At 36.3% G+C, this 20,788-nt stretch overlaps 1 protein-coding gene across 1 annotated transcript in view; it reads left to right on the top strand.

Annotated features, from left to right (window-relative positions):
* The window catches only part of VCAN (versican), a 128,098-nt gene extending 110,272 nt beyond the window's left edge, over positions 1 to 17,826 (top strand). Inside the window, exons 10-12 of the mRNA XM_044657669.1 lie at positions 13,362 to 13,506; positions 16,350 to 16,532; positions 16,675 to 17,826. Coding sequence (XP_044513604.1) covers positions 13,362 to 13,506; positions 16,350 to 16,532; positions 16,675 to 16,802 — 456 coding nt within the window. The 3' untranslated portion in view covers positions 16,803 to 17,826. The remainder of the gene's footprint in view (positions 1 to 13,361; positions 13,507 to 16,349; positions 16,533 to 16,674) is intronic.
* The last annotated feature ends 2,962 nt before the right edge of the window (positions 17,827 to 20,788 follow it).

Here is a 20,788-nt window from a genome sequence, read left to right as displayed (position 1 = left end):
TCTCTCTCTCTCTCTCTCTCTCTCTCTCTCTCTCTCTGACTCTCTGTCTCTCTGTCTCTCTCTGACTCTCTGTCTCTCTGTCTCTCTCTGACTCTCTGTCTCTCTGTCTCTCTGTCTCTCTCTGTCTCTCTGACTCTCTCTGTCTCTCTCTGTCTCTGTCTCTGTCTCTGTCTTTCTTTTTTCTCTCCTCTTTATATATGTTCAAAGATGTTGGTTGCAGGGATTATCCAAAAAACTACAGAGCAAGATGCAATGAATGAGTCTGTATACAAAAATGTTCCAAGTGTGAGTAGGGTAGCTGCTGGGCACAAATGCAGGAAGGGGACATTTTCTCATTGGGATACCTTTAATAATCATCTTGATCTACCTTTGGGTACCGTAGTGACCTTCCAACACTGATCTATGGACTTTAATTTTCACAGGACTGAAATACCACAATTAGTTTGATGTAAAGCATAATCATGGGAAAGGCCAGAAAATGTGGTGTTGCTCTTGGCAGTTTTTCATTGTATTTGGCCTGCTAGCATTTCACTTTTAGGACTTGTGCAAACAAGCACTGGGTCCACTGGAACCCTTCATGTTATAGATTAAGTGCATCGAGCTACTTAGGGCTATGCCTGAGGCCTCCGTCTCACTGTGGGAGTTATTCATATCCTTTGGAAAATGCTGTTGATAATTAGTGCTTTGTGTGGCAGTGAGCTCACTCTGTTACACAAGATTAGTGCTGTACTAAAGAGCTGGCTAGTGTCTGTGGCCAGATTGTCTGTCCTGTGCAGGGGGCTGCCAGCTAGGAAAATAATGGCAGATTGCCACTTTAACAACCGTCAGGAGACCCCAAGATAGTTTTTCTTCCTTTCAGCTTGGAGCTGTTATGCTTCCTTCTTCACGTTTGTAATTCTGGACTTTGGGTTTGCTAGTGTTAGGTGGTGACCTCCAAACAAAAGTTTCTTTCTCTTTCCAAATAAAATGCTCTCTTTTCCCCTTCAGTTGTTAGTGAATCAGAGTGTTTGACTAAAAGACAACAGAAAAACTATAACCTCCTTAAGGAAAAAAAGTCTTTTTCAATGAACACAGGGATCAGAAGAGACTATAGCTACCTCATGGGGAGGCCAGTTGTCTGCGCAAGTTAAATAAAACAAATGGAAAAAGTACCATAGGCAGACTGCAAACAACATGCCTATTGTGCAATAGTTATAGCCCTCTTGGGAGAAAGGGATTTCAAACTCACCAAATATTTTGATTTCAGCAATAAGTAGTCATTATAACCCCCTTGAAGATAACCATTTGACCTGCGTTACATTCAGAATGCTGGAGGTAACCCAGAGTTATTATTCAAACTACCTTGCTTAATGATAGAGTTATGGTCTTATCACAGGATGTTTCAGGCTAAAAAGAAATGTTCTTAGAAAAACACCCCCCCCTCCATTTTCTGCTTACATTTTACTTTTCCATTGTGTAGGCTATCTCATTACTTTGGGGTTCAGTTCTGTTTGGATTTAGACTCAAGTACCCATCACATAAAAATGGCAAAATTGGTAGTAGATGATAGCACTCAAAGCTGTGATTTTGAAATTGAGGGTTCCTATCTTTTACTTATGTATCATTTGGAATAGTTTCTTGGCCCAACTGCTAGAGATTTACATAAAAATAAACGAGCTGTAAGTTAGAGTTAAGAATATGGCTTTACTTCCAAGGCTATCTCAATTTAAAAGAAAAATGTTTGACTTTTTAGCAAGATAGAATTAAGGAAGTAGGTTGTTAAGGAAATTCACTAACGTTTTAATCAGAAATCGGGGGAATTACACCAAGACTCCGTGGACTAAATTTCATGTGACCAAAATTTTTGCGAAATTGTTTTGCTCCAGTCCATTTGTCAAGTTTGGGGGTTTTAAGGGGTAGAACCAGAGATTTTCTCCCAATATTTCCTCCCACTCTACCTACACACCCAGTGGTGGTTCCATGTTGTAGGCGATATGGAAGTCTTTTGTTTATCCGCTTTGGCTGTGGGCATCGATGGATCCTTAATTTCTTTGTCCTGAGATCTTTGTGACTAACAAGGTGGTCAAGAGGCTGGATGGCAGCTTGGTTTTAATGATGGAGAGACATCACCACCTAGCGGCCATACTACAGCTTACCTTGCCTACAAATGGCAGCTGCTTGTTATTATAGAGCCTTTTCTGCTGCGTGATTCTGTCTGGTTCGTCTTGTTCTGGAGACTTCTCTCATGTAAGCTGCGTTTGATTCAGGTTATGAAATCTCATTGCGGATCCTCCACATCATTATAAACCTAAACATTCCGCACGAAACCAGAAGATTGATCAAATATGTGTTGAAACCAATGAGTATTGTCAGTTGTTTGACAAAACCTCAGCAATGGAGGAAAACGCAAGCGATAACTTTCTTATCCCTTGAACTCAGACACTGTAATAGGATCCAGTGAAAAGTTTTCCTTGGCCAGCGTCCTTGACAGGCTCTAAACTAGGTGAGCCGGAGGTCTTGGAGCTTTCATTGTGAAGGCTGTTCGAAGTGTTATAAATGAGCGGAGCTGTGGTGTGGTGGGAGAAACAAGCGAAAGCATCAATAACTGAGCCTCTCTGTTATATTTAATATTTATATAAAATGTATATTTAATAATTTAATAATAATTATTATTAAACAAATGAATTTAAACTATGGCCCAGAGTTTCAACGAACTCTAATAATGGCTACGATTGTCAAGAGCTTTGCACATTTTAGCACTTTTGATCCTCCAATAATCCTAGGAAGTAGAAGCTTGTATTATCTTGATTTTAGAGATGGGAAAGGAAAACACAAGGAGACGTTAAGTGACTTGCCTACTGTCACACGGATATTTAGGGTTCAGGATTCTATCTGCGTCACCACTTAGCTGACCATGTAAATATCATTAATAATTTGTCCAATATACTTATTTCACTAGACACATATATTAACTATCTGTATATTAGGAAAGTAAATCAAGGCTTCAGGTTTCCTCATCTATAAAGTTGGCATCTTGTTCTAGATTGCTTCTGTGGCCCCTTCCAGTTCTAGACCAATGCTATTATGCTGATCCTATTTGTGAGTATAATATATGAAAATTCTATGATTTGGAATGTTAGCTTTTAAATGAAATCTTTAGTCAGTTCTACAATATATGGTGCTTAGCTAGCTATTCAAGGAAAATGCCATGTTAATGCATACATATAACCTGTATCTATAGTTTTCTTTTTTCCCTCTCACAATCCAGCCCTTCATACCTTTCTAGTCTTCTTACACTTTAGCTCCTACCATAACCTTTTTTCTTGTTCATGTTTAGTCATGCCCGATTCTTTGTGACCCTATTTGGAATTTTCTTGGCAAAGATATTGGAGTGGTTAGCTATTTCCTTCTCCAGCTTATTTTCCAGATGAGAGTCACACACTTAGTAAGCTGGATTTTATGTTTTCCTGACTTTAGGTCTAGCACTGTGCCACCTTGATGTCCCATCACTTTCTTTAAAATAAAATAAAACAATACCCCCAAAACAACCAAAAAACTAAGATTATTTTTCTGGGATTCAGATCTCCATCTCATTTCAATTCTTTTGGATTACTTTACATGGAGAATACAACAAATTCACCAAATACCAGCATTGGTGGTCTTACATTCCTAAACTATATATCATTGTTTCTCTTATTCAGTATTTTTTTTAAATACCCAGTTAACTCCCTCTTTCCAGCCTCTTCCCACAGTTATAGAAAACATCATTTGACAAAAAAGATATGCCTATGTGAAAAACCATGTCTTACTTATTTCTATTTATCAGTTCTTTCTCTGGAGATGGATATATACATCATTCTTCAAACAGTATTTCTGTTGCTGCATATAATATTCTTTTGGTTCTGCTCATTTAATTCTTTGTAAGTTCATGTAGGTCTTTCCTAGTTATCCAAAATTAACCTGCTCATCATTTCTTATGGTACAGTAGTATTCCATCACAATCATATGCCACAACTTGTTTAGTATTTAGTTTCTCTTTAAGTGATTGATTATTTGTGGAAGTTTATTTAGCCTTCTGGCCCTCAGGTATATTTATGCCACTGGAGAATGGTGAACCCTTCTTACTGGACCTCCAAATGTTTTATTTAGCTGATCTGACAGCAATTCTATCCCTTCACTATATTTTGAGGAAAGAATCTTTAGTAAGGGTATGCTAGACTTCCTCTTGTGGCATTTCTCCTCTCTCTGAGTTAGGATGAATACAGCTGGTTTCATGTATACCCAAGTCTAACCTCTCTACCTCTATATCTTATCTTTCTGTAACCCTATCTAGATATAGATATAAATAGTCGACAAGTATTTATTAAGCACCTACTATGTGTTGAGTTTTGTCCTAAATGCTGGAGATATAAAGAAAAAGAAAAAAAAAGTCTCTGCTCTCAAGAATTCTTACAATTAAAAGATGTAGATATAGAACTAGGGATATATACATATATCTATTTATAAGTATATATTAATTTGACTTTTTGTATCTAGCTGTATGTACCTATGTATAAATACATATTTGATAATTAGTTGTGCAAGGTTTGTAATACAGCATATATTGGCATCCATATAATGTCAATAAATGTATAGAAGGGGCAGCTAAGTGGCTCTAGTGGATAGAGTGCCAGGTCTGGAATCGGGAGGTCTTGGGCTTAGATCCTTCCTAGCTGTGTGACCCTGAGCAAGTCACTTAACTCCACACAAGGTGAAAGAGTAGGGATGGGTTAGAACTCACATCACTGGTGAAAGTGTCTATATTGATGAAATGACAGATTCATCAAATTATAGAAAAATGAGAGAAACTTTTTAACATAAAGTTCTCAGGTTTTCTGTCAAGCTTCTAAAAGAGAGAGTCTATCAGTAGTAGCCCTTTTCATTTGCACTCTACCTATTTCAGACACTGCTTGGACCCTAGAAAAAGCTCTTTCCCACAAAATTGCCTTATGAAAGGGATTCTCTTGGAAAGTGAGTTTTCATGAGTGGCTGTTAGAAAGGTGTCAAAGGAATATCATTTTCTTAGAGTCTTTTATTGATAGAAAATGCTTGATGTTTGCTCTAAATGACCTCCTTTTGATAGGTCTTTTTAAATAAGAATATTCAGGCTGGCTACTAATCTTATTTCTGATGGATCATTTCTTTGTCTTAAAAGTAGTCACGGGCATCTGATTCCATGCTGTTTTCAACCTCATTTTTATTTGTTGAGTTTCATTCCACAGGTTGTCTTTTGACCATGGTGCTGGAACTTTAAAATCCTGGCCTCCATCACAATAGTCCATTGGTGTGTTTTTCAGTGATAAAAGAATGACTAGTATCTCTGAATGACAACAGATATCTGAGCAAGCTGAGCAAGCACAAATTCCCTTTGATAGAATACAAACACAGTCTGGCTTTAGCAGGTTATTTATTACCTTTAGAAGTATAAGCTTATATACTAACTGAATGAAGATATTCCTTAAGAGGAAGAGGAAGGAAAAATGTTCTTGAATTGACAAAGTATTTCTGAGTGAGAAAAATTAGCCACCACTTCTCTTACGATGGTTATATATGCTTTTCATGGTATTAGATCTTTCTCAGAGAAGAGTTCTTTTCAGAGTATCCCTTGAACAGTATTCTGTGGATGGACTTTCTTGATTATTGATTATATTGAATATAAGATTATAACATCTTTTTATGTTAATAGAAAATGCAAGTGTAACATTTTTGTTTTCTTCGAAGTGAAGAACAGGTCCTGTGGAATAAGAGAGTAAAAACATTTGTCAAGTTTAAGAGTAGCTTTGATGATAGCTAGTTTGAGTCTGGTTTGAGTTTTTCAGAATAAGAATAAGTAATAAATTTCCCTGCTTTGTAGAGACAGGGAGAATTCACTTGAAGATATAACTACATAACACAGCGATTGTATCTGGGCCAATATTTCTTGGATCCCTTCATGGATTTGGCAACTGATCTTTTTGGACAGACATGGTGAGGGACCAGAATGGTGAAATGAATAGTGGCCAAAACCAATTTGAAATAATCATCTTTTGGGATACAGTATATTTTTGCAGAGTGGTTCTATAATATAATTGACAGAGAGCTATGTTTGGAGTTAAGAAGATGGGTTCAAGTTCTTCCTCTTATATACACAACGTATATGATTATAAGCAAATAATTTAGCTGCTTAGTGCCCTAGGCTATTAAATGAGGCAGAACTATGCTCATGAAAGCATACTCCTTGATAAAGAAATAAAATATTTTTAATTAAAGTGAATTAAGTTCAATGAACATTTATAATTTATTAGGCACTAGAGGAGAAACAAAGTTTAGATAAGACAGTTTCCTTCTTCATAGAGCTTACCTTAATAGGGTGGATGGATAGGAGAATAAGACATAGATTCATAATTTTAGTACAAGTCATACATGGTGTGCACTTTATTTATTTATTTATTTATTTTTAAAATTGTGATTTTATTGTCATGCGGAACACACTTCCATACTGGTCATTGTTGTATGACCTCAAAATAAACCCCCCAAGTAAAGTCAAAATACACTGATGTAAAAGACAATTCCAACAGTTCTTTTCTGCAGATGGATAGCATTCCCGGTCATAAATCTTTCAGAGCATTGCATTGCTGAGAGTTGCCAAGTTTTCACAGATAATCATCATATGATATTGCCGTTATTATGTACAATGTTCTCCTAGTTCTGCTTATTTTGCTCTGCACATGATGTGAATCTTAGAAAGATTTTTTAAAAGGAACATGTGAAGTCTGAGGGGAAGATTGTGACTTACCAAGGTAGGTGGAGGAATCAGGGAAGACTATGAAAGAAGTGTTGTTTGAATTAGACTTAAAAGGATGGGTAAGAGTTCAATGGGGAAAGGGGAATATGTGTCAGTCGACATGAATTTTTAAAACTCTTCTGTGTTTCAGGCACTATGATATGTTAGGGATACAAAGAGTAAAGATAGACCCTGCCCTCAAAGAACTTTTATTTCTAATGGGGGAGACAATATGTACATTTATAGGTACATAGAGAAAGATTGAAAAATAGATAATTAGATTAGGTAGATTGAATTAGGTAGATCCTAAATTAGCTGGATAGAGATAAGTAGATAGATAGTTAGATAGATTAAATAGATACAAATTAACTTTAAAGAGGAAGATCCAAGCAGCCAAGGAGACCAGGAAAAGTATCCTATGTATCCTAAGATGATACTTAGAGTTTTAAAGGACCTTGGGGATACTGAAATGTGGAGATGGACAGGGAAAACATTCTAGACATGAGGGACTTCCACGGCAAAAGCATTGACGCTGAGACTTTTATATAGCTTAGGGAACAATAAATGGATTTTAACCAGATCCAGTTAAAAATAATTTCTAAATTTCCAGGTGCTACGGTTGCACCAGAACAAAAACAACACTAAAAAATAGTTCCTGACCTCTAGGAGATTGCTTTCTGTGGAGGGTACATGGCATATAAGTATAATATACAGTAGAGAGAAATGGATACAAAGGAGAAAATCAGCAGTGTTTTAGGAATATTCAAGGGAAAAATAATGGGTATTGTGGATAGTTTACAGAGAATATTGGTGCTTGATCTAAGCCTTGAATAAATCCAGGGCCATGAGGAGGGAATGATTTTCAGCATGTAGGATAACCTGTGAAAACTAGAGGAGACCATCAGGATTGCGTAAGAGGCAGTAGCTATCTTGGCTGGAATGCAGAAAGATAATGTGAAGTAAGGTGGGAAAGGCTGGTGGAAGTGTAATTGTGGAAGGCTTCAAATGCAAAGCCAAGGATTTTTTGTGTTATCCTACAAGTAATGGGGAGCCACTGAGGTTCTTTTGAGCAGGGAAAAAACATGGTGAGACCTATATACTTTATTTTCAGGTGGAAGTAAGAAAGCAGAGACTGTGTTCAGGAGGACAGTATGTAGTTTAGTTTAGTTGTAAACTAAAGCTTGTGGCAGTGACTCAAAACAGGAAAGGGGATGTTGTGTCAGATTCATGGAAGTCTCTGAAACTCAGGCAAAGAAATTTGATTACTTAGTAGAATACAAATAACATCTGAAATTTTTAAGCAAAAGAAATGACCTGATCAATAAATAAGAAAGAATAATCCTGTGATAGGTAAATTTAATAATATGAGCTCTAAAAAATTGTTAGGTAACAATCACAACTTTCAGTTATAGTTTACATTCACACATATATAAAAATACACAAGGGGGGCAGCTGAGTAGCTCAGTGGAGTGAGAGTCAGGCCTAGAGACAGGAGGTCCTAGGTTCAAACCCGGCCTCAGCCACTTCCAGCTGTGTGACCCTGGGCAAGTCACTTGACCCCCATTGCCCACCCTTACCACTCTTCCACCTATGAGAAAATACACCGAAGTACAAGGGTTTTAAAAAAAATACACAAGTATACACAAGTGAATTCTTGATAACCTACATGTGGATTATTTAGTCTGATAATTTGTACTAAATTTTTAATCTAAGTAGTTTTCTCTTATAACACATTTTGGAAGGCTACTCCAAAGAATGGATGGAACTGAAATTATTTTTGTTCATATTATGTAAGGATTTTGGATTATATGAACCATTTTTTCCCACCATCCTTTGACCAAAATGGATAACAGGGAATTGATTATATTTTTTAAGATTTCATTTTGTGTGCATAATTTTAAATCTAATTTTTATTTTTCCTTTGGGAGGAGTGTACATATAGTCCATGTACCAGGTTAAACAGAAGGAATAAACATTGTTACTTTCTCAGGCCTCTAGTACCCCAACATACACCATATGTAAATACTTTGGAATTATTACGAACATATCCATGAAGCTTGAGAACAGGGAGTAGATCCATATGATACCACTTGGAGAGACCTCTTGGCTCTGTTCTCATGAGAGTAGAGATTCTTCTGGGAGGGTTGCTGATTCTCTCCAATCTATCATTTCTCTCCCAAGGGAGAAAACAGATACAACAGAGTGATGGAAGAGTTCTGGTCTTTTCTATGCTCAAGAAACACATTTCCTGAAACAAAGGGGAAAGAGAATAAAATCTGAAGAAATGAATTAGTTTGCCATATCTATTGGCTCAGGCAACAATCATAGGTTCTTTCCTCACAAAATTATGATATAGATGGTACAGATGTTATGATTTTTGTTTCAGTCTAGTTTCTGATGTCAATTAATTTTAGTTTAGTTTAAGTTTAGATTTAGTATTTGAATGCATAAATAGTTCATGTTTTAATCTGTGTAGGTTTTTCCTTCACTGAGACAGATCATAACGTTTCCATACTAAAGTAAATGGTTTAATACTATGGGCAAAGATCGATTATGCCCTTCCCTATGACAAACTTCTCTAATCTTCAGATAGATGAGGTTCCCTAATCTAGCCTATCCTAGACCTCTTAATTTGGTAGGGTCTTGCAGAGATTCCATAATGCTAACACTGTGTTTTAGAACCCAAGATCTTCAGAAAAGAATTTTTGCAAGGACTCATTTTAGTTCTAAAACCAGATTATGAGATTCTAGGTTATATATTAGGTTTTCATATATTTTTATTCTCCTTTTAAGTAGTATTAATGAAACATCAATAACTATAGAGATCTGGTAGAGACAAAGGCAGCCAGTTGCTTAAAAAGCCAGTTCTTCCAAGGCTTCAAGTTGGCAATGCTGCTGAAACAAGTCAAAGCAACCTAGCCAATATAAATCCATGCGGTGATGCTGCTATCTGATAGGAGGCAATAACAGTGTGACATGCCTGTGGATATCAGACATTCTTTTAAAAACCGCAAAGCTGAGATTTGGTCTTGTACCACTAGGGCACAGTTCTGTCAAATAATAACACAGAACACAAGTTTTAAATAAGCTCCCAGGGCCAAGAACAATTCTCTCCAAAGGCTATTAAACCTTTAACCAGAGGCTCCAACTGAGCCTGTTTTATTCTCCAAAATTAAGGCAATGGGTGAGTGATGTAGCTAAGTTCATTTCAGCATGAAAATGAGATCTTAAGAGTTCAAAATTGATTGGAAATTTATTCTGCCCCAAACACTACTGTTAATTGAGTTTGGTTACTAGATGCTGCATCTTCTGAATGCATATTTTAAGAAAAGGTCATAGGGGAAATATAGATGCAGCCATCCTAACAGTTTCATTGATTACAAGGGAGGAAAAACCCGACACTTGTGGTTCATTGCTTCCTGAATGTCTGTACAAAGGCCACCAGAAAGGAGTTTTATGGTGACAGAAAAGCACTCAAATCAAAAGGTAATTTACCAGTCTTCAACAGGCTCTGAGTTTTCAAATAAAATGTAAATCTTGGGGGAATGATAAATCTTTGACTAACATGGATTAATTATGGGTTTTTTGTACTCAGTTTTTTGAATAAATACCTTTTGATTTGGTTTTAATTTTTATATTTCTCTAAGTTCTTTTGCTATTGATAAGATGGTTACATACTAGAAAATGGTTATGTATAGTTCTTTGTATTTTTAAAAAAATTTATTTTCTCACCTTTTAAAGACTTACCTTCTATCTTAGTATCAGTTCTAAGACAGAGGAGTGTCAGGGACTAGGAAATTGAAGTTAAGTGACTTGCCCAGGGACACAAAGCTAGGAAGTGTCTGAGGTTATATTTGAACTCAGGTTCTCCAGACTTCAGGCCTGGTGCATTATCCACTGCCCTCTCAACCTTTTTATTTATTTTTTAAGGGAGAAAAGCTAAAATCAAAGACTGAGGGTTAGGGTTGAGATTGAGGGAAGAAGGGTAAGCAGAGCAAAAGAAAATAGTTGGAATTAAAAAGTAACAAAGGTTAGCACAATTGTTCATTTGTGCTAAGTGAAGAGATGCTGATGGGAGACATTCCTTTTGGCCCTTCCCTTGTAGTAGCCTGGGAGGTGAGAAAGGGGTTCCATAACATCTGCCATTCCAAGGAGTGGGAGGGAGGGGACAAAAGAGTTCTGTCAAAAGTTCCCCCAACTATACTACTAGTGTCATGCTAGGCTTAAATATTCCCAGGCCTTGGGGAAGTGGGGAAAATGGAGAGGAGGAAGGACTCCCTATAGAGGGAAATGAAACACATCTTTTCTGGCACATTTGCTGAAACATGTGCTTCTAAAAAGTTTTTTTCTTGCTTTTGAACATTTATATCATCTTTGGAAGATTGTCTTCATATTAGTGGGAATTACTTGTTCCTGGCTTAAGTTTTTGGTTCCACTAAGGTACTTTTGTTCCATTAAAACGATAAGAGAGGAGGGTAATGAGGAGGAGAGAAAAGAGAGAAGCAAGAGGCAGAGAGATAGAAATAAAGCTTAAGAATCTTTAAGGCAGGGAATGAGTTACTGGGTACCTTAATTTTCTTATTCCTCCAACGGAATCTATTAGCAATTTCATATGGCAGCCTTGTTTTGTGTTATAATACCAGTATTTTAGTAAAAGAAGTCATATGAGCTAGTATTTTATGCATTCAGATCCAGTCTTTTCCCTTAAAGAATCAACGTGCCTCCACTAATACAATTAATCACATAACTTTAAAAAAATTCAAATAATATTTTATATGTTGTCACCTTCAAAGAGTGACATTTTAAAGTTGACATTTGCCTTTGACTCTGTATTTAATCTAAATCACACATTGATGTAAATGCACAATGTTTACGGAAGAAACCAAAACATTAATTTCATGGTATGAGATGGTAGGCAAGGATAGTCATGAAAAAAAAGTAAGCCTTTCCGTCTCTCTAGTTTTATAAATAATTTGAGTCAACGGAGAGTCCACTGTAATAACCTTCCTTAGAGAGAAATTTAAATCAGAGTCCATATTTTTTATATAGTCTATGTATATGTGATTACGGTGTTGTGGATACAAGGTTAGCTTCAAAGTCAAGAAGACCTGGGTTCAAATTATGTTTCTAACAATAACACCTATGATACTGAGCAACCCACTTACCTCTTAGTGTCTCTTGGTAGTTCTCTAAGACTCTAAAGAGAGAATTTCCTCCCTGGCAATTCTGTCTTATTAGTGAAATCACATTTCAAGACCAAAAAAAATATGTGTGTATAAACTTGCACTAACTCAGAATGTTAAAGCTGAGAATAAATCTTTGAGGACATTTAATCAACTCAAACACCCTCCTGTTTAAAGCAAGAAACTTGAAGGAGGAAGAAACAATCACGTGTCTGAGGTCATACAACTAGTGACTTGCAGAGAAGAAACAAGAAAGCTGGTCTCTTAAGTGACTACACCTCTTTCCAAAGAGATCTCTCATCTAGTGCATTATCAAAGAATCATGTTTTAAGTGTTATAAAGGCTGTGGTCTGTCTACACAATACTGACCATAAGATGGAAAGGTGAAAAAAATTGACTACTGGAATATTTTTCACTGACCAAATATTTGCTATTGGACAGATAAAAAGCTAGATAAATCATTCACTCATAAAGATGTTTGGCCTCATGCCAATAGACAGAATCAATGTTTTCATTTGTATGCACAGATCACTGCCACTTTTTCTTAAAATCAGTGACATCATTCACAATACCTACTTGTTAGTGAGACTTCCTTTCATAATATCAGTTTTGATCTGAGAAAATCAGAGCATCACAATGGTGGTCTATCAACATAGCTCCAAATGTATTTCTATGGTGTAAGGCCCTAAAATGCTTCTAGAACAAGAATCAAAAATATTCTGCCTGAATTAAAATCAAAAGGTGAGAAATGATTAAACATGACGCATTCAGACATCTGGGAATCAACTTCAACCAGGTCTCCAGGAAACGAGACATAACATGCACATGAACAGCAATAATTATAGAGTCTAAAGAATTCTTCATATAATAACATATATCCCTAAAGACAAGGAATTTTATTACAGGAGCATATAAACTTGGTGAACAGGCAATTTGGGGAATATTATGTATATTTTCCATGAAATATCCAAAGCTTTTTTTTTCTTTTTAGCACTCTTGCATCAATTTATGATGAATAGGTCTTTAGAGGTAGCATGATGTAGTGGAAACAGTTCTGAACTCAATATCAGAAGAGGTGGATTCTAGCCCTGACTCTGCTACCTACCAACTATATGATCTAGGGCAAATAGCTTAGCCCCTCTAGTACTCAATTTTATCATCTGTAAAATAGGGGCAATAATACTTTCACCAGAATCTATCCCATAGGGTTGTTAAAAGGTTCTGAAGAAACAATGGACATGAAAACACCTAGTCACAGTGAAGTGCTATAGAAATATATGTAATTACTCTTACATGTCCTATTGAATAGAATAAATTTACATTCTATATTCGAGTTTCTTAAAGGAGCTAAGTATCCTTCAGTCAAGAAATAATTTATTTTTTCTCTATTTTTATAGCAATATGAGAATTGGAGGCCAAATCAGCCAGACAGCTTTTTTTCCTCTGGAGAAGACTGTGTAGTAATTATTTGGCATGAGAATGGTCAGTGGAATGATGTCCCATGCAATTACCATCTCACTTATACCTGCAAGAAAGGAACAGGTAATTTTTCCTATATGAATAAGGTATATTTTGACTTAATGTGCATTTGAGTGGTCATGTAGCAGGAGAGAGAATTAGCCACTTTTTGGGGCTCTATGAAAATGGCATAAGAGTTTGGAAACTACCCCATCTTCATAAGCTTTGCTTCACCCTTCTAATGCTCAGGCAGAACTTACATCTATAATCTTTGTTTTGCTCTAGCTTCTCTTAATTCTCAGGTTTCTTCTGAATGATGGACCATTTCCATAGCAAAAAATGCCTCATAAAAACTCTTGGGAACAAATCATAAAGCATCCATGAAACTTGCTACTATTGCCCTTCTTATTAATGTTGGGAATAGTATTGGTCTTAGCCCTCTGTCAAGTTGCATGGCAAATCAGACCAAATAAACTTTTTTGTTAAGTGCCATTTTAACCTGTCATACAAATGCGGCAGACAAATATTCCTCTGGAATATAAAATTGAATTTCAATAATTATGAAATTAATTTTTTGTCGGGGTAGGGGGCATCAGGCAAGGAGGATATAGCTATTTTGGTACTCAGATATCTACTGTTCAGGATTCCATTGGAAAGGCTTCATGGAGTGGATAAGAAAATGTTACAAGGACTTGCTCCAAATGGTGTCCTTCAAGGGGCTTCCTTCCCTCTCCTTTCTGATAAATTGTTCTTTTTTACATTCAATTACTTCTTTGCTAAGCAATATATCTGCTGTATATATGTGAAGGTGTTTGTATATGTGTGTCACCCTTTAGGAAAGGAAGTTCTGGGGGACTGTGGTAGAAGCCTGCAGGGGATATAAGGGACGAATTGCCACAATGAGGCCAAAGGAATTAATTCTTCACTTGTTCTCTTCCTTGTGAGATATGCTCATTTCTAGCAAACAGCTGCTCACAATGCAGTGAGAATAAATTGATTTTTATTCAGAGACAGATACATTATAAAAAGTATAGATAACAAAGAAGCTAGACTTAATGGCAAGGGATACCAGTTCTCCAGGCAGTGGTGAGGCAGATCACTTTTTGAGGGGATCAGTGAGCCAGACAAAGCTCCAACTTCTCATGTTTATATTTGAGTTCAGAGTAATAGCATCTTTTCCTTATGAACCCTAGCTGGCTCACATCCCTTCCCTCTAAGAGTCCAAAGTTCTTGCTATAATTTCCTTTGACCTGTGGTTTCCTTATCCCATGAGCCTCTTTCCAAATGGGAAAAACTATACTCCTCATTAGCATCCTTGTCTATGAGGGGCTACATTCACTTGTGTATGTGTATATATGTGTATATGTTTGTGTTTGTGTGTAGAGACAATATGTAGGAGCGGATGAACTTTTGGATTTGGAGTCAGGAAGACCTGAATTAAAATCCAGTCTTATACGTTCAGTATTTATGTGACTCTGGGCAAGTCACTTAACTTGTATTTCCCTTAATCCACTGGAAAAGGAAATGGCAAACCAGTCCCACATCTCTGCCAAGAAAACCCCATGGACAGCATTATACTATGGCTCACAGGGTCATGAAGAGTTGGACATGACTGAATGCCTGATGGACAACAACAACTGGGAAAACCTGATTAATTTAACAAAAGTTAATTCAAAAGTACTTAAAATTTATTTTCAACCTAAATGTTTGATTATTTTTTACTGGATAAGACAAACCCTGTTAGTGCAATAATTGTATTGTTTTGTTTTTCTCTTCCAGTCCCTTGAGTTTCAAATTAACAAGGCTTCTTTGTTGTGCGCTACTTTTGGCTAATATAGGTTGATGGTGGGTAGAATTTCCTAGTAAAAATGAGAAATCATAACCAATGTTTGTAGATTTCCTTGTTCATTTATTTTTTCTTTTGGTTGATTCAGAAGTTGAAAGCCCTTTGTTTGAGATTGTTACTTATTATTTTGATGACCAGTGTTCACTCTCTGCACTAAGCCCAGAACAAGAGGAAATGGGAGATTAAATTGAAACAGAAGGAATATTGATCAGATATAAAAGAGGGCTTCCAGATTGTGAAGCTGTAGGGCTTGTTTTATATTCTAAGTTCCTTGAGGGTGAGGATTGTTATAGTTAAACCTGCTTTGTCTAGTACCATATGGAGGTGGGTATTAAATAAGGAAAGCCTCTGTCTTTGATGATGATGAGAGACAGTGATTAGCCTGGAAATGATTTCTACTTAAAGTAAACCTGCTGTGGTCTATAAAGGTAAAACAGTAGCTATGCTCATAAATGGGTATCTTCGTGCAGTGGAAAAGGTACTGGACTTGGAACCAAGAGACCAGGGTTCAAATCCTAGCTATGTGTCCTTGATCAAGGTATATACCTTAATCTCAATTTCCATTTATAACAATGGAAGTAAAAATACTGGCCCTACCTAGGTCACGATGTGGTTGTGAGAAAAGTGCTCTGGAAATCCACAAGCATTATTCAAATATGAGCTATTATTATTATCAGCATTATCCTAGAGGAAATTCCATTGAGTGCTAAATTTAACGCAATCGCTTTTTTGGGTATTCTGCAGAGCAACACTATGTTGACCTCTGATGTTTTCTTCTCCTCTTCCATTAGAAACAGTCTACAATTTAATTGCAGGCCCAAAACTTGTTTATTTGAAATATTTTCAGAGCATTCTTAAATAGAGGATGAAATGAACTTGTATTGATGTGAGATCCTTTAATAAGAACAATGAAAAATTATATAATTCCTGATGAAAACTAGCTGCATAGCATAGATTTCTGAATCCCAAATGGTTTCCTCAGTTACACATATTAGATTTGATGCCTTAAAACCCAAGATTAAATTGTATGAAGTATAGTATTTAGAATATATTTGGAAATGACTCTTTTATTTTTCTTTAGTTGCTTGTGGCCAGCCCCCCATTGTAGAAAATGCGAAGACCTTTGGAAAGATGAAACCTCGTTATGAAATCAACTCTCTGATTAGATATCACTGCAAAGATGGTTTCATTCAACGCCACCTTCCAACTATCCGGTGTCTAGGAAATGGAAGATGGGCTTTGCCTAAAATTACCTGCATGAACCGTAAGTGGTCATTTAGAAAGAACGGACAGCCCTGCTATCACAACTATTAATCACTCACAATATTCCACCTACGGTATTGGTAGTTTAAGGTACGGAGCAAGTAATATTGTTATGTTCTCTTTCTTTCTTTCCTTTCATATAGCATCCACATACCAAAGGACTTATTCTAAGAAACATTTTAAAAATTCCTCATCAGCCAAGGACAATTCAATAAATTCACCGAAACACTATCATCGCTGGAGCAGCAGGTGGCAGGACTCAAGGCGCTGATCCCTCAAATGGTGAACATGGATTTTCATCATTTCAGCCAAAGTCCTAACTTACTGTGCCTTTCCTATCACTTTTAGAAGTACTATCAGATTGTTCTGAAATTTTGGATCAGCATCCAGTAACTTTGGGCCACAGGGCCCACAAAACGTTTCAAATGAGAGTATTGGAGTTTAACAGGAAAGTTTAAAAAAAGGGGGGGAAAAAGAGAGAAAAATGAGGTAAGAAAAGAACTATTTCCAGCCTATTCAATTTCTTTAGTTTTCTATATGCCTCCGGTGGGGACCATTTTATAAAGTATACCAGCCTACTGTACTATTTAAACAGCTCAATTTCAGCACCAATGACAATGTAAATAAGATGATTTAATGTTGTTTTTAATCTTGTATATAAAATGAAAAGTCACACTAAGTTCAGGCATATTTAATGATGATTATATGGCCTCAGAGGGCTTTAATCATTGACTCAGCTGCTTTTATGTAGTTTGTTTAGGCTGGAAATGGTTTCAATTACCCTGTATATGTCAACCAGCCTGAGAATGGCTCTTACTGGACACAGCTAAGCAATCTTGTAGGAGGCTGCATCACTCTCCGCCATAGGTGCAGTTTGCTTCCCTGTGTGTCTAGGGAAGGTAGCACGTGAAGAGGAACCAAGGCTCAACGAAGGGACTGCAACGTGGAACTTTTTTTGGCTGCATTCTAGCTTCATTACTCAACAAGAAAAGACTGAAGAAAGATTTTTCCATGGCCGAGATCTTCTATAGGGGTCAAAGTGCTAATTATTAACTCAACCAGGTTCACTTTCTAATGGTTTTCACAACACTAACTAGTTTTCAGTTACAGACTTCTGCATTTCAAATGGATATAGACCTGAGGCTTTTTTTTGAGGTTAAAATCAACAGCAACAATGACACACACAGAAAATAATTTTGTATATATAACCATTTTTAATCTTTTATAAAGTTATGAATGTTTATGTATGAATGCTGCAGCTGTGATGCATACATAAATAAATGAAGTAAGCCATACGGATTTAATTTATTGGATATTATTTTTCCCCATGATCAGAAAATTGACCTAGTTTAGTGGTTACTTTTCAGTGTTAGTCCCCTGCAATTCCCTCATCCAGTTTGGTTCTGTGTAATGTACGTGCTTTGTCCCCCACAAAATAATGTGATGAATACAGTGCATCATTTGTTTATTATGAAAAGAGTGAAAAATGTGTATAGCTTATGAAAGATGACATTGTCCCAGTCTAAGCAAGAAGAGTGTACTCAGAAATAGTGTAGGCAATTCTTCATGTTAGATGGAGTGTGTGTAGGACTTCCTCCCTTATCCTTCCCCTTTTGGTCCACACTCTTTTATCTGGGTAGTTAACTGCTGAAGGTGACTTAGAAACATCATTCACTAAATGAAAACTTAAAAAAAACTGTAATGGAAAGAAGGCAATGGGATCTTTCCCTCCTTTGGGTACAGGGACTGTGAGAAGAATAGAGAACAAATTCAAAGTGGAAGTAGGACAGTGATTCAAACAGATTTGACCTCTCTTTAAAGTAGACTTGCCATGGCTTACAAGAAAGTACAGTGGCTATAATGATACACCGTCTTTAAGGAACTCCCACTGGCTGCTGCACTCAATGTAATCACACCGTTGGGTGTTCTAGAAGGCAATAGGACCAGTGTTGACCTGTATGTTTTCTTTTCTCTTCCATTACAATGCACATAATACTTTCCTATATTTATATTATAACTTGTATAGTGTATAATGTGAATGTCTGGTTTTTTTGTGAATGAAAATCTAAGATCTTTGTAACTTTTATATCTACTTTTGTTTCACCAAAGAAACCTAAAAATCTTGTTTTGCTATACTGTGATTCGTCTTGTTCTTTCATGACTCTGGATCCATTTGGGCATCAACACCTTCACAATGGATTGCCATTAAATAATTCATTTCTAGAAGGTACTGATTAATTGAAAGAGATTAAACTGCTTTCTGGAGGGACTTGGGAAAGGGAGTAATTAGAAAAATAGGTCTTTGCTAATGCAAAGCATAGTGAAAGCTAAAGTTCTTGTCCAGGTATTTTCAGAACTTTTCCCTTCTTCCTCATGTCTCCCTCAACACACATTTGCCTCATTATTACAAAGGGTGGATGATAAATACATGCAGTATAATCGATCTTAATGTTCACTAAGTTTGGATTCTGTAGTACACGACATTCCCATTGCCAAGCTGAGACAATAAAGTTCTGAGCATCCAGACTGGACAATTAATTGTGAAGGTAATCAGTCATCAATAATTCAGGTCAACTTGCTAGGAAGAAAAAAAACACCCAACTGTAATCCATAGAGTTTGTGAGTTTCTTTTGAGTCAGTATCATTATTTCTCAAAAAGGAAATATAATCAATAATATAATCTGCAAATGTTTTTTTAAAAAATCCAAATCTATGAATTCATCTGTGTGAGTATTTCTGATTGTGTGGAAATTCCCACCATTGATGCAGATGGTGATTCACATTTTATTTATAGTTCATATTGTTTTAGAGATTTGCCTGGGGCACTGAGATGAAGTGATTTGTCTTTGCAAAGACCACTGGTAAATGTCAGAGGCATAGCTTGATTGAGGTTGACCCTCTATCCATTAATACCACACTGACTCTCTGCTGATAAATGTCTGCTATTGGGACTAAAGAGGAGAGGAAGGGAATAAGCATTGATAGAACACCTATTATGTGCCAGAAACTGTGATACTACGTGTTTTATAAATATTATCTCATTTGATCCTCAGAACAATCCTTCAAGGTAAGTATTATTATCCCTATTTTATAGCTGAGGAAACCGAGGCAGAGGTTAAGTGACTTACCCAGGATTCTATAGCCAATAAACATCTGAGTCCAGATTAAACTCATGTCTTCCCAATGCCTGGCCCAGTGTACTAATCCCTATACCACTCAGCTACCTTTGTGCTACCACAAAAATAATTTAAACAGCATATAAGCAAATTTCAAGAAGTTGGAAATGAAAGGAAGAGGAAACAAGGTAGTAACTTGGTGAAAATAGTAAAAGGGGGTTCTGATTGAAGACAGGACTTATCTGAGCTTTTTTTGCATTGAAAGAAAGAGAGAATTGAGGAGGGGCAAGATATTCAAAATAAAGATGACAAAGTATAGGGACCAACACTGTAAAAAGAGGATGTGGAAGTGGATGAGAGTCAAGTAGAAGAATAAAAACTGATGAACATGGTCAACCCATCATCAGTGACATCAAGGAAGGTGCATCGAGTGCTCAAGATGTTCAGAATGATGTTCATCATTTGTGGACTTCTTCAAAGAAAGGATCATTTCTTATTCTAGTCTAGGATGTTAACATTATAGTTCAAAGCTTTTAGAAGAAGAAAAATAGCATAAAGCTAATAGCATAATAGCTCTAGGAACTCACAAGTGGACAGTATTTTTTCTTGGGGGTAGAGGAAGGCTATGATTTTGTGCTTGGACAATAGTTTTTATAGTTTATATGTGTACCATGAGATAAAATCAAATAAATCAAATGAAGAAAAAATCAAATTACCAATAAAATAATAAAAATAAAGAAGGAAATGATATAAATATACATAAGAAGCTATGAAAATAAAAAAGAAAATAAAAAGCAAAGTTGAATTTTTTCTAAACCAAACCAAGCTAAAACTGAAATTTGAAGGATTACAAATGAAACATTGCATTCTATTTTCTCATTATTACTCATCTCTCTCTATTCAGATCCCAGTTGGATTAGAAAGAAAAATGCCATCATAGTATGAGAATGGTTATTGTCGAGGAATGTTCAGAATAAACAGACCCTAGGTTTTCATTGGAATTTGATTCAAATGTCTGGGCTTGAGTCATGAAACTTTCATGGAACAGAGATCCATAGACATCTAGTTCAACTCTTTAATTTTACTAATGAGAAAGCTACAGCTTACAAAGGCTAACTGACTTTCCCAAGGTCACACAGAT

Source organism: Gracilinanus agilis, chromosome 1 (genome assembly GCF_016433145.1).
Source record: "Gracilinanus agilis isolate LMUSP501 chromosome 1, AgileGrace, whole genome shotgun sequence".
Lineage (NCBI taxonomy): Eukaryota > Metazoa > Chordata > Mammalia > Didelphimorphia > Didelphidae > Gracilinanus > Gracilinanus agilis.
The sequence above is the reverse complement of the archived record's forward strand: the minus strand, read 5'-3'. Positions and strand labels throughout refer to the sequence as shown.